General features: G+C 40.9%; 1 protein-coding gene across 1 annotated transcript in view; it reads right to left on the reverse strand.

The window, feature by feature from the left end:
- Positions 1-5,029: 5,029 nt before the first annotated feature.
- The window catches only part of shmt2 (serine hydroxymethyltransferase 2 (mitochondrial)), a 41,748-nt gene continuing 31,777 nt past the window's right edge, over positions 5,030-15,000 (reverse strand). The window contains exons 7-12 of the mRNA XM_080728879.1: positions 14,555-14,694; positions 11,403-11,565; positions 10,401-10,500; positions 8,993-9,148; positions 7,365-7,472; positions 5,030-6,975 (exon numbers count right to left, since the gene is read on the reverse strand). Coding sequence (XP_080585005.1) covers positions 6,848-6,975; positions 7,365-7,472; positions 8,993-9,148; positions 10,401-10,500; positions 11,403-11,565; positions 14,555-14,694 — 795 coding nt within the window. The 3' untranslated portion in view covers positions 5,030-6,847. The remainder of the gene's footprint in view (positions 6,976-7,364; positions 7,473-8,992; positions 9,149-10,400; positions 10,501-11,402; positions 11,566-14,554; positions 14,695-15,000) is intronic.

A 15,000-nucleotide genomic window follows, 5' to 3' on the forward strand; every position in this document is an offset into this window, starting at 1 on the left:
GCTGGACACATGTAAGTCACAATGTGTTGCCGTGGTCTAGCGGTAGCGCGCAGATCTCATTGTCAGAAGGTCCCGAGTTCAAACCCCGTCGACTCCCTGTGTCAAATAATAACAGTGCAAGAATCCATTACTAATACGATCAGCTGCGGTGGTTCAGGTAGCATACGGCTCTCAGAACCAAGGAATAGTGATTTTAAACCCTGCTGGCTGCCATCATTTTCACTACATTTTCACTACTTTCGGCGGCCGCTAGGGGCCGCTAAAGGCGTTTAAATGACGGTGATGTATAGCCGTTGAAAAAACTTTAAAATTTAAACTCGTCACAGACCGGATCTAGCTAGACGTCCGGTTACGGCGAAGACGTCATTTGAACGTGTTTTAACCCCCAAATTGCTTAGTGGGTTAAGTTAGTTGGAGGTGGGCAAATACACTGTGAACAACCTGAGGGAGAGTTACAGGACCTGGCTGTGATCCAGGTATTACCTGAAGAGAACTCTTAGCCTGGTGGGTTTGTTAGTGTGGGCCCTAAGTGTTTGCTGTTGGTTTCATTTTTCTCAGTTGCAATTTTGTTATATTTTTTTTCATTGGCCAACGCACTGTAAATATTGGTGTCCAAATGCTGTTCTTCGGGAGAGGTTTGGGGAAAAATAAAACCATTAAAGACCACCTTGACTGTTCTTTGAGCCCTGGCCGCTCGGGCAACTTTACATACATCTTTGAACAAAGAGCTCAACGTTTTTTGTATGGCCATGTTCACAAAATGAACTCAGAAATACTGTAGCACCGCTCACTTAACACTATAGGTGTGATTTTTTTTAAATATGTTTTTTTTTTGGGCCTTTTGCATTTATTGATAGGATAGTCATCTGACTGGAAACAGGGAGAGAGACGGTGATTTACATGCAGTGACATCTGGTCGGGTTCGGGAATCGAACCAGCGACCCGCTGCAGGCTACACAAAGCCTATGTGGTATGTGCCTGGACCAGTAGGCCAGCGGGCGCAGGTGTGATTTTTTTTACATACTTTTTAAAATGATCTACAAATTTATATTTTTATTAACATTCAAATCTTAAGTGGTTTGGCAAGTATTTGGGGGCACACTTGCAATACCATTATGGCCCACACAGGTTGGGAATGGCTTACTCAGACATCTCAGTGAGAGGAGAGTGAAGAGGCAGGCTGTGTCATAGAGAGTAGAATAACAACTATCTGTCTGTTACTGCCCTCTGTCATGGTGCATGTCAACTCAACAGCTGGGGCGAGAATATCTGTGACTTATATAAGGAAAACATTCTGTAGACCTATATCTTCATTCTTGTTCACACAGCTGAGGAGTGAACCCTAAACAAAACCTGTTTACTCTGTCCCATGGTAGCTTCCAAGACTTATTTTGGGGCTAAGTCATATAGGAGGATAATCATAAATTGCATCCAAGAAATGCATGCTATTTCTTATGTCGGGGTTGGGTCTAATCTGGTGTAAAGTTAGGGTAACCACACTAAATAATGTTCATGCGAGGTAAATCGATCGCTAATATATTCAATACATATTTCTACATGTTTGTAGTTGCAGTGCTCATATTGTATCCATGAGTATTCCTTTGTGATCCAATTGTGAATAGTTTTTTAGCTCTTGTCTTTATTCTCTCTTAAGCACAATGATGACCAATGAAAGATGCCAATCACATGGGTGGGTAACCTATTAACACAGCTACTGGATGAAAAATCACACCCAGTGTTAAATGAGCAGGGCCTTTTATGAGTTCATTTCATTAAGCGTCCACAATGCTTGGCCACTGTGGGACGGGTGGGACGGGCATACGTGCATTATACAGACAAAGCCAGAGCACCGCTCAAAAATAGACAACTGTAAATCTGCAATAAAATAATAATAATACCTACCGGTACATGAATTCCTGAATTGTCAGTGGGCATGTTTACAACACACTGCATGAGAATAGCTTGTGTCGTGAGAAAAGCAGGACAAAGATGAATACTGCATGCATCAGCATTCTTGTTCCATACTATCCCCTCATCACTCCCAGGATCGCACTTTTTCACAAGAGAGAAGCATGGGTGAAAAACCATTTTCAAGAGTTGCTCCAAGCTCACTGCTGCAGGTTGGCTGTGCATGAAAATTTGTGTGAAAGTAAAGAGAGAGGGTATTTTTGTCTGTGTGCATTTTGTCTAGAAGTGGAATAGGTATAATTGTTGCTCTTTCAGTCACACATACGTTAATCTCTCGAGACAGCCTCAGAGAACGCTACGCTACTCTCGCTACGCTACGCTCAAAGGAAGAGAGACAGACCGATAGGTGTCGCACTTTCTTCTTTGACGATGGGTTCCCAGATTGCACATACGTAACAAAACATTACCCTTGCACTAAAGTGTGCGAGGGTAATGTTTAAAATGTGCATTTAGAGCTCCATCACTGCTCAGTATGCCACCATTCAAAATAAAATAAAACTAAAAAATCGGTTCATAATTGAACGTCTAATCCTAACCATAATCCCAAAGTGAATCTTTTCCTAAGGCTTACAGTGCAAAAATACACTCAGGTTGGACAAAATTGTATTATTTAATTTTTCAACTGATTCTGACAGGAAATTAGGTCTACTAGCCAGGATAAAAAAAATCTACCATGATCTGCTCACTGCAAATACCCATAGTGGCCAAATGAAGTTGGGCTCCCATCGACTTTCTATACAGGAGGAAAATACCCAGAAAAAAAAATCTGCTTTAAGTAGGATGTGAGGGGTCTAACTAGGGGTTTGACATGATGCTGAATCCATTGCCAGCATTTGTTTTGCACAAAAAACATTCCTTGGGCTACAAATGGCCCCAGAAAATGATGGTTTAGTGATGAAAAGTGATGAGTCATCACTTTTCCACAGTTTTGTGGGCGTTTTATGGGGCCAATGAATGTTTTTGTGCAAAACAAATGCTTGCAATGGATTCAGCATCATGTCAAACCCCTAGTTAGACCCGGCCCTCACATCCTACTTAAAGCAGATTTTTTTCAGGGTATTTTCCTCCTGTATAGAAAGTCGATGGGAGCCCAACTTGATTTGGCCACTGTGGGTATTTGCAGTGAGCAGATCATGGTAGATTTTTTTTATCCTGGCTAGTAGACCTAATTTCCTGTCAGAATCAGTTGAAAAACTAAATAATGAAATTTTGTCCAACCTCAGCCTTATTTTTACTGGACTATAACTTTAAAACGATTTGTATAACCGTAAAACAACCATTTCTCTTGTGAGGACCAGGTCAGAAATTCTACTACTGTATACTTGTGGGGACATTTGGCCGTCACATAGTAACACAGGTACACACGCACACGCACGCACGCACGCACGCACGCACACACGCACACACACACACTTTGTGATTGTCATGAGTGTTAAAGCCCCGTGTGAACCACTGGCTTCCATTCATCACCTCAGAGCATGGACATTGTCAGTCCACTAATTGATGAGGAGGAGATATCATTCATCTCCCATGAGTGCCATCAATCTTGCCTACAGGCACACACACACACACACACACACACACACACACACACACACACACACACACACACACACACACACACACACACACACACACACACACACACAGCTCACACAGACACTCACTTCACTTAATGCGCGCGCACACACACACACACACACACACACACACACACACACACACACACACACACACACACACACACACACACACACACACACACACACACACACACACACACACACACACACACACACACACACACACACACACACACACGTACACGTAAGACACACACGTAAGACACACACGGACATGTATTCCAGCATGAAGAACACTCGTGTTTTATTATGGGATAATTACAGCACATTAGTGAGCTTTGGGTGTTTAAATAGCACTTGAAATGCCATTAAACCCAAGCAGACAGCTCCTGTGTGCATTTGGGTCTCTGTATTACTGTTATCATGTTCTACCATGTCTAATTATGACAGACAAGCATGGGACAGAATCAAGCATGCACACACACATAATTACAGACTAAATACTGTACGTACATGATTCTAATTAATTGCTGACGCTGTCATTTATCCCCCTCCTCATTAAACAAGACATGATTTATTGTCAAAACAGCTATCATGGGAAGTGATTTGTATTTTATTTTATAATCCCTTACTGTGTATGTGTGTGTACATGACTCTTTAACAGTAGATGGCAGAGCAGAGGGGAGTTTTTAGATAAATGGGTATTTTAAGGAAATGTACCCGATAGGTATTATTGCCTCCAGCGATGACTTTGTTTGATTTTGTCAAACGACTCAACAAATAATAATCAGAACTGATAGCAAGATTCCCTGTCCATATGGTGCACAAGGTCTCAGATGCACTTGCCCGTTGCCCGTCACTTGCTCGTTGGGCAAGTACAGGTCATGTACTTTCCCAAAGGCCATGCCCACTTGCCCGAAAAGTAAATTTTCCATTATAAGATGATAGGTAAGATTGCACTAGTAGAACAAATTAATGTCAACCCCTGGGCTCAGACATAGTAGTAAATGATAGCATCAATCCAGTGTTACCCAGGAATAAGAACTTTTACAGTTATTATCCCATGTCAGGAAAGTCTCAATGACTCCTGATACAAATATAATGAAGGACAGAGGGTCTATTCTGGTTTCAGCAGGGAGTGAAATTAGTCATTTATATGTAGATCGAACAGCAATAGGGGCCATTAAAAATAATCAGCAAAAAACACATAGAATTGGTCATAGTGTGAGTCCATTATTCATTCCGTAAGTATATTATGCTACTGCTATAATCTGAAAATGTTCAAGAAACTGCCGTGCCACGAGTGTGTGGCAAACTAACCAAGCATAATGTAAGTAGGCGATCAAGGTTATAATGCAAGCATACTAAATAGTTTAAGTAAAGAAGTGTAGAAAATATAAATAACCTTATATACAGTTGTCCACACTGTGTGGTACGCAGTTCCTAAATGGTTATAGAAATGACACGACACACTTAAGTATTTGAATTACTGCATATATTTATTTTATTAGGATTAATCTCTATAAAAGTTTCTGTAAAATTAAAGTTTTCAAAATTGTGCAGATGTGAAACACACTTAAGACAGGCAACATGCCATAGTCATCTCCCTGTTCCTTCGTTGTGCTGTGCCGTGCGGTAAGGTCCGTTTGACAAAGGCAGTGGTTCTCAAACCTTTTCATGTCCCCCAAATAGTATTTGTGCCAGGGACCCCTATACAAAATGTTTATAATTTATAATCAAATTATTTTTTTATTTTTCAAATAGATGTAGTAGTGTATATAGGGTTAAAGTGGCTTATCAGATGTTGATGCTTTATTAACTAATTTTGCTGGGGACCCCCTGAAGACACATCAAGGACCCCTGGACTTCATTTTGAAAACCACTGGACAAAGGGATTGAATAATCTTGTTCCTTCACTGATGCAGTGATGACAAGAATCAAAATGCCTCAAATTGTGTTAACGATATATCAGCGGACATAAAATATCATGTTAAAAAAGGAATACTGAATGTGATATGAAATGAAGCTGCACCGCGCTCATTTACCCAACACTCAACACCAGACCATATGTGACAATTACAGACATGCAGGATACGTTCATTTCTCTCAAAATAAAACTGAAGAGAGCGTAAAGATATCCAAGATGGTTATGGAAGTTTAAGACTGAGAAAAATAATTATGTATAAAAAGAACATATAAAAGTTTTACTCTTTGTAAACATGTCTAAAAGGTCATGAAATGCAGGGTTATTTTCCTATTTATATATTTTTTATTTATCTGTAAAAATTGATACCAAAATACCAAATACTGTATGCACGTGGATTGCTTATTTGCTTTCAAATATCTATAATCTATGGTATGCAAGAAGACAAAGCAAAGTTGGGGGTGAGTGGATCTTTTCACACTTCCAATCTCTAACTTGGACACCTGCCTTTTAACAATAATAATAAAATAATAAAAATGTAGAAAGTACCATTAAAAGAATTAAGACACATTTTTGATTGACCAAAACCTGTCATTGTATATTCAGCTTTTTCAGTTAGCATAACTGGCATAAATGAGATACTTTACCCCTACAGCATCTAGACCTAATACAGAAATTAAAAACATAAAGTCAAATTATACATTTGTTTCTCTTGGTTAATGGGCTATTACTAATGCTGCTTTACAGAGCACCACTCCATTTCTTTATCATTCATCAGGTTAAATACAGAAAATGTCACAATGTTACAGGGTTGACAAATATTCACTTCTCAATGTGAGCATAGTCATCTACATAAGTCATGTTAGTTAAGACGTTGCCCAACAGCATTAAGACTCTTCTGTGCGTCTAATTATAAAATCATCAAGTCACAGTCCATGACAGCAAAGGGCTTCACGTGGAACTCTGAAAGCACGTTAGTTGTCATTTGATTCATCTTTGCGACTGAGATGTACAATTTTTGACACCATGTTAAAGAAGCGGTGCAAGGACAAGTGGATCTTAACATGTAAACTTGCACAAACAATAAAGAGGAATTACTCTGAAATGACACCGTTTTATCTCAACACGTCTCCATTTAAAGGCCAGGCTTAGATACGGTATAATGTAACTGGATGACTTCACAAAAGGAAATAATCTTCTCTCGGGATCTGACAGGTTACAAGGAGGAAACAAGTCTGTGATCATCTCCAGAGTTATCCATACTGACTGGCCACAATCACCACCAACTCATGTCTCTCCACCCACATTATCATCTACCCAGCTTTCTGACGTGTTGCTGCCCTGCCACCCCTTCGCTCCGTTTTGGCCCCGTCTAGTGGTCGTGGAAGCCCGGCATGGGGAATGGCCTGGCGAAACCCTCCACGCGGTGCCTCAGCTCAGCGATCCGAGCGACGGTCTCCGGGTCCTGAAGCAGGAAGTTCTTAAACTCCAGGAGCTTTCCTGTGGAGGACACAGGAAGAGAAGAGCGAGGGAGATTCAGAAAAGAGAGTTGGAGAAGCAGGGGCTCAACTTCCTGTGTGTTTTATAACCAATGCAGGTTGTTTTGTGTTGTGTAATAAGGTAAACATGCCCTGAGGCGAGTCATACTGTAGCATGAGCTGTACCAGAGACAACAACACTGCACCTCGCTCGCCGAGGAAGTAATAGGCTATTTTTGCTTTATTTATTTTATTCTGACACTTTCAAAGTGCTGCGTCTAGTCAGAACAAAACAAAATGTACTTTATTAAGCGATAAAAAAGGGCCTTAGAAGTATATTGATTGTGTTTGCCAACCCGTCTACACTGATAACAACAATAACATTCTTCCTGCCCACTTCCCCACACTTGCCGGTCTTCTTCTTGACGTCGAGGGCAATTTGGAAGCCCTCGTCCATGAACTCCACTACCTGGATGAAGTCTGCTTCTTTGAACTGCCTGGAGGTCAAGGCTGGGGCACCTGTGAAAGAGAACAGAGTACAGGAATGCCAATGTGTACAGCTTTATCCTTGAACCACTTTATTCACCAAGATGGTTGGTGGGCAAGTTGGCATTTTCCAATCATAACACCCTGCCCAAAATAAACAAACGTCTGTAGCGGTTGTGTTTGTGCTTACAAATATGATATAATAAGGTTTTTGTTTTCTTACTCCATAAAACGTCCGCTGCGTTTTGAGAGTTATGCTGCGTGTGTGTGTGTGATAAATTATTTAAAAAGATATACTGAAGGTGAAAGAGCACATATAAAACTTCTGAGTTTAATTTTATTGTGGTCCAACAGTTTGCCCAATCAGTCAACAGTGATTCTTACTTTAGAATGCTAACAAATGTGTGATTTGAGAGCCGAGAACTTCTTGAACTATGAGTGGGTAGCCCCCAACAAACTCTCCATATGTGCATATCTGCTACGTGCTTGTGGATTGATTGGCTGCTCGCTAAAATAGCAGCATCCACATTTTGGGTCAAAAAAGAAAAAAGAAAAAAAAAAGTTAAAAATATGCTAATAAGGGCTCGGTCTTCAAAGCAACTAAAGCCCAACTTACTGGGAGAACAAGTGAGTAAACCAAACACTAATTAATTAATGATGATCATCTCAGTGCTTCTGGTTTAACCGTTTACAAGGTCTCTTCAGATAATATATAATCCATGTCTATATCTTGAGAGTGTAAGTACTAAGGGAAAGTATCAAGAATGAGGCGGTTATGTATGACCTACCATAACTGTAGATGAATACAGGTTAAGTATAGTGAGTGGTGAACATAACATTCAGACCTGAATCATCCAGACTTGACTTCTGTAGTTTTATGTTTTTCAAATGATTTTAAACACCTAAACCTTTGAGGATATATCTTTCCTAGGCACCCCTTTATGTTTTTATTTTTCTTTATTGTTGCTCCTGAACTATGGGCCAAACGGCTCTGGAACCATTGGTTCCAAAGGCTACTTACTGTACTTACAGGTTAAATATGTAGCTTAGTACTTAAACCTACTGCATAAGACCAGCCTAAGCAGGGACAGATTATGGACTATGCCAATGGGACGGAGCCTCTGGGTAGCGAGCTTTTTAGCACAGTGGGGAGGGCTCCCTAAAACAGTTTTTCCCAAAACAGTGCCTCTGGATTGTGGACCCATTTTCATGAGTTACAATCAAATATCCTCTTTTCTTATTGTTAAAAATAATCTGGGTTCCGAGAAGCTTCTCATTTTCGCCACTAGGGGGGGTTATATTTATATTATTGTTTCAAAACATTAAAAATAATAAAACAACTTTTAAGAATTTGTGAAAAAATAGCAGATATTACGGTTTCTTTCACTGGTTTTGGGTCTGTGCGAGACATCACATTTCCCTTTTGGGTCTTTGAGCTAAGAAGTTTCGGAACCACTGCCCTAAAAAGGTACTTGGCCCAAGGGCCTCGACGAGTGTTAATCCGTCCCTGCAGCCAAGTGTGATATAATGTGGAGCTTGTCCTCATACACTACCTAGCCTGAGGCCTCCAGGAGATAGGGCACTCTTGTCCCCAGGGCAGGTGTTCTTGTTGGCAGTGATGGAGACCAACTCCAGCACCCTCTCGGCCCGCGCTCCGTCGATGCCCTTAGGCCGCAGGTCCACCAAAACCAGATGGTTGTCTGTCCCACCTGAAATATTCAAACTGTACTTAGCGGACAAATCCTTCTCTTTAATAAATGATAAGAGTTCATTGATTCTTTTCTTTTAAAGACCTGAACTTCTCTGCTAACTCCTAGCTCAGTAGTAGAGAGTAGAGCGATCACTGGTCCAGCATGGTTTGACTTGCATTTATCTTTCACCTGATGAACCTTTAGAAGCTAATCTTTACTCAAAGATGCAGTGATGGCCACAAATGACTCCAAATGAATGTTTGGGTTATTTTCATCCTGGATGGGTTTTCTCAAATAACCCGAGAGGAGATGCTGCCAAAATCAAAACGACATCACCTAATGAAGGTTTTTTTTTACCGTTTATTGCCTGGTAAGTAGTAAGCAAGTAGGTGTGGCTTATTGTCGTATCGGCCGAGAACGAGGGTGCCTGTCAATCCCCTTTTCAATGTGCCATACCCGCTGGGAGATGGATTGCTGAGGTGGTGGGGCCCGGGATCAAACCCAGGAGCAAAGGTCAAAAATAACTAAATGTAAGATGAGTTCATACAGCATATGGACGTAATGTTTTCAACAAGAGAAATTATTTTCTGAGGAACATTTATCTGTTTTTATTTATTTTTGCCGCTTACTTTTTCAGTTCAAACCAGCAAGCAAATGACCAATATTCTCCATAGGGAAACGACGCAGAATTAAAAAAAACACATGCAGCAGTTGTCTTGCTCAGTGACAGTGTCCCACTGGAGCGAAAGAAAATAACCCACCACTGTTCATGTCACCAATTATTTAACCGGGTGAATTCACTGAGTGCGAGTCTGACTCATCACAAAAGTGCACAAGCTTGTTTGTCTAATTCTCAACACATCAGACGAGGGACTGATAGACAGGGTGTAAAAGTATGAACTGGCCTGCATTGTCCTGGAGGCTATACAGTACATGCCCAAAAACAGCTGAGGCTTGTGTATTACATTATAAACAATGCTGTACTGTACACACAGTACCAGATTTAGCACATTCAGCCACTTGCTCACAACCCAAGTGACCAGGGGTGGTTGATTGGCAGGGCCCAGGAATGGTTGAATATCAGTTGAATTTAGAGAGGCAAAAGTTCTAACTAATCAATTTAATAGATTATATAAAATAATCATTTCTTATTAAAAAAAAATATATATATTATTACTGTTAGATTTGGGTACCCATATTCTAATTGTTTGTGCTGCAGAGATCCCCTTGGGAATAATGAACATGCATTTTAGGTTAATAGTTTCATTACCTGAGACGAGTGTGTAGCCTTTGCTGAGCAGAGCTGTAGCCATAGCCTTGGAATTCTTTATTACCTGGACAATATACTCTCTAAACATGGGAGTCTGAGCCTGGACACAAACAGACACACACAGTTTGAGTTCAACAGTCAGGTCAGTACAGTTCAAGTTAAGGGCCAGGTCTCTATTTCACTTTTTCAGAGTCAGGTCTTATTTCAATGCAAAGACATCTTTTTATTACTGTAATAATCTCTCAAACCAGACCATCTCTTCCACAATCTGTGAATGCTGTGAATGAATCTTTAATTCCACCCTGTAAAGGTTGAGAACGGGAAGCTGACAGAAGGGTGTTTGACCAATTATGACAGTGTTCACAAATATATATATATATATATATATATATATATATATATATATATATATATATTAGAATGTGTTTAAAATACATTTTTCCGTTTCTACTAAAGCAGCCAGCTAGGCTTCAACTTATTAGGTTTCCAGTAGGAGTTCTTTAAGTGACTGTACAGGCGTAACAGAAGTGGGGGGACGAGGGACATGTGCTTTATTTTCTACTCATATTCTGAGCTTCCAAAGTACAGACTGTAGCAAATTATGGGACCAAAACACATATGTCTTGAGATAACTCTAATTACCAGTATAAAAGTGAGAGGACTTTGAATTAAATTAGTCTCATTTCAACTTAAAACTCAATTTCAGTTTAATAAAAATAAATGACCAAAGACAGAATATACCGGTACTACTGGAGATATGTACTTATTGTGGTTCAGCTGCCAGAATGACTGCCAGAAATCTTTAGTCTACACTTTACATCAATCAAATCAAAGTTCTTGCACCAGGTATACATTTTTAAGCCCGATGTACACCTTGTGGTATGACAGGGCGTGCCAACAATAGCACATCTGCAAGCTCACAAATCATCGAATTTGTGTGACACTGTCTTACGACAGAGCATGAACAAGGGCATTATGGTGAAATGTTGTGTTTTCTCTGACCTGTTTAAGTGCCACGGCCACGCCGGCGATGGCGTGGTTGTGAGGGCCGCCCTGCAGGGAGGGGAAGACGGAGAAGTTGACCCTGTCCTCCAGGTCGTACATGATCTCCTTGCCCTTCTTATCCACAGAGCGAACACCCTTGCGGAAGAAGATGAGGCCGGCTCTGAAGGGACACAAAACAGAGAAACATGAGAATCCTACTGATCAAGTATATCTGAAGTCTCCATATTCAAACGTTTTAGTTTTTTCATAAATAACGCCCTACCACACTACAGCATCACACAAAAGTATCAAAAGTAGCAGATCCACAAGCTCGAAACGTGGCGTGAAGAGACGCCTTTTGAGCTTGCAGATCTGCGGCTTTTGCAACATTTGCATTTGAATCCTGAAAAGTAACAGTTTTGGACATACAAGGTTTCCACCCGACAGCGACGATATGTTTGTTTATTCAGCTTTCAAAATGATCCCGTTTAAAAAGACAGGTGCCATTAAAACACTGAATTATTTTGCTGATATGATATACAACAGGGGTCCTCAATAGGCGGACCGCGGTCCATGTCCGGACCGCGAGGCACCGCCGACCGGACCCAGGACGAATTATGGTAAAGAAAAAAAAGGAAAAAAAAAATTGCATGCGCTGTGAGTGTGTGTGTGTGTGTGTGTGTGTGTGTGTGTGTGTGAGTGAGTGAGTGAGTGAGTGAGTGAGTGAGTGAGTGAGTGAGTGAGTGAGTGAGTGAGTGAGTGAGTGAGAGAGAGAGAGAGAGAGAGAGGGACAACGACGAGCTGATTGGCTGATGCCAGCTGGGTCACTAGAGTTCATTCCACAGACCCAAAATCTTCCTTGCACAGACCACGGAAGCGAAGCGTCTCAGTAGTAAGCGTTCGGAGCTGCAGCCTGCAACAGCGCAACTATAAACCAGTGGGTTTCATTCACGCACAACAACATCAACGTGAATACGTTTGTAGGATTGTAATCTTCTCTCCAGAGAGTTTGTCGGGACGTGCCACCGTCGTCTCTCTCTTTCTGCATGGATATGCAGCTAGCCATGCAGCTAAGCTAGCTGTGAGCTGCACTACTCAGTACAGGAGTGAGCTACGAGCCGCTTTAGTCTCTGACGCGCGGTACTTGTTTTCAGATCGATATTCATGTTGTGAGAACTTGTGACACAAGCATAAATTATTCGAAAATTATCCCAGTGTGTTAAAAGAAAACAAAGCAACAAACATTAGCGCAAAATATCTCTGCTCCACTTTGGTTGTTGCACTTCAGTCAAGTGAGGTCCCCAAATGATTTTTGGAGGAATCCCCAGGCCAGATGACAGTCATAATTTAAGGACCTAAGACCCTTTTAATAAAGAATCTGGAAACAGACCATTACTTATAAATATATATATATATATATATATATACATATATATATATATATAATATATAATATATTTGTTTTTCCGGACCCGGACCTGGTTCAAAAAAATATTTGTGGACCTTCAAGATTTCTATTTGAGGACCCCTGATATACAACTTCAATCTAAAACAAATAAAAATAAGAAAAAAATTGAAAATCTAAAACGCACATAATGGGAATGGTAAGTTATTCTATCTCCCAGTTCAGCATCTTGGAATGTCCAGTGAGTTTGTGTTCCTTGTTTTTGGCGACCAGAGGAGGGGGAGGGTAGCCAATTTCGGACTCACATACTGTATCTCTAGGCATAACACAAAGGATAGTCCCTTGTAGATTTGGGTTAATTTACAAAGTGATAATCATGATATGGGTGATAACAGGTAGTCAGTAAATGAGGGAACTGGATCATTTTGACAGTGCTGTATTCATCCTACCATCCATCTTTACAGTATATTTACCGAATCCCTGTATGTATGCCTGTCCTTTGTAGATCTTTAGAACCGCTCATCCGATTGACTTCACACTTGGTGGATGTATTGTTAAGGACCATAGGGAGTGCAGTGTGTCAAGTGTGAAGTCGATCGGATGAGTGGTTCCAGAGAACACTGCAAGCAGCCATGCCACGCTTCTTGACAACGTTGCAAGCAGTGGGCCAAGCAATTGTCACGCTCTGGACTGCTAGCGATGACAAATTACATAAAGTACATTTGTATTCTTATAATAAAAAGTAATGAATATGCCACTTTTCTGACAGATACAGAAAATGATTATCACATTAATCAGAATAATATGGACATGGCTATTGTCTTAAAAATGACAAAATTAATATAAGCTCACCTACTCCCCCCAAGGTTTACAGTATTTCTACAATGTTTTACAACCCAAAAACGGGTGTCTGCAGCAATCACAGAGATTGCTGCATGCTGTGAACAAAGGTCAGCGTACACTGGTTTGAGTTTTCTTCCACTATTAATCTCTTTAAGAATGCACACGAGACACACTGCCACAAAAGGTTAATTTGGAGCCGCATGAGACCTATTCACCGTTTGAAAATACCAACAAAACCATGACATATGAAACTATGTTGGAAACTAAATGGCTTGCTGTAGGTGCCAAGCAGATGCAAGTGCAGGTTTAGACCATGTTGAGCATTGTGCCCTCTTCTATCAGCCTCTTAAATGAGGTGTCAAATCCAAAGTACAGGTTCTGCATATGGCTAATTATTGATGCTTTATGCTGCGTTTAGGTTATTGATAATATTACTGATATATTATCTGCTAAGGTGTTAAGAGTTAGCTGAGATGGACAGAAAGGATTTGGTTTGAATTAGTATTCTAAGCGTCTGTAGTATGCACACCAATGCAGCGAGTCCACATCCTGGCATACTGCCTCAGTGATGCTGCGTTCAACCTGGATAGTTCGAGCGGCACGATTACATACAAAGTGACCAGTCGCTTCGATATATTCCCCCCAGTTGGAAAAATCCAAATGAAGCGACCTGCGCTTCCCCCCGAATCCACCCATTGCGTCCTGACAGTCAATCAGCATTGTTGTTGTCCGGAGAGACGGAAATGTTTTGGGTGTTTGGTTTTGAGACTCCCTTTTTTCCAGGTTTTTCACCTTGATTCTTTCTGACGCTGACCAGCGCGACCAAAGTTAAGCGATTGAAGCGTCTAGAAACAAAGAAATAGCTTCAGGTTTGAGCGCAGCATGACAATCTACCAAGCCCTCCCGCTAGTTCCCACTGTACCTGGATCCTCGGAGGGACTTGTGAGTGGTGGAGGTGACCAGGTCAGCATAGTCGAAGGGAGAGGGGACGCCCTTGCCTGCTACCAGGCCGCTGATGTGGGCCATGTCAGCCAGCATGTAGGCCTTCACCTCCGTACACAACTGAAGTGGGAATTAGAAAAAGGAAGGGAGAGGATGACCAGAGATTAGAGAATATGGATTAATACTCTTGTGTTGTACAGTCAGAGATTGTTTCAAAAATATAATATACTAGACCTTACCCGTTTGAAGATATGTGCTCCAATATATGTGCAGAGTGTGGGTTATGGAGAAATTAACTGTAACTGGTGCGTGTGTGAGAATATGTGGGAGCATCATAATGTAAGGAGCAACCCATGGAGGAGTGTATATTTTTTGATGGATACAAATAATTTAACAGCTAAATTAGGTGAATAGAAGTATGGGGAT

The sequence above is a fragment of the Nannobrachium achirus genome (assembly GCF_963921795.1).
Source record: "Nannobrachium achirus genome assembly, chromosome: 6".
In the NCBI taxonomy this organism is placed as follows: domain Eukaryota; kingdom Metazoa; phylum Chordata; class Actinopteri; order Myctophiformes; family Myctophidae; genus Nannobrachium; species Nannobrachium achirus.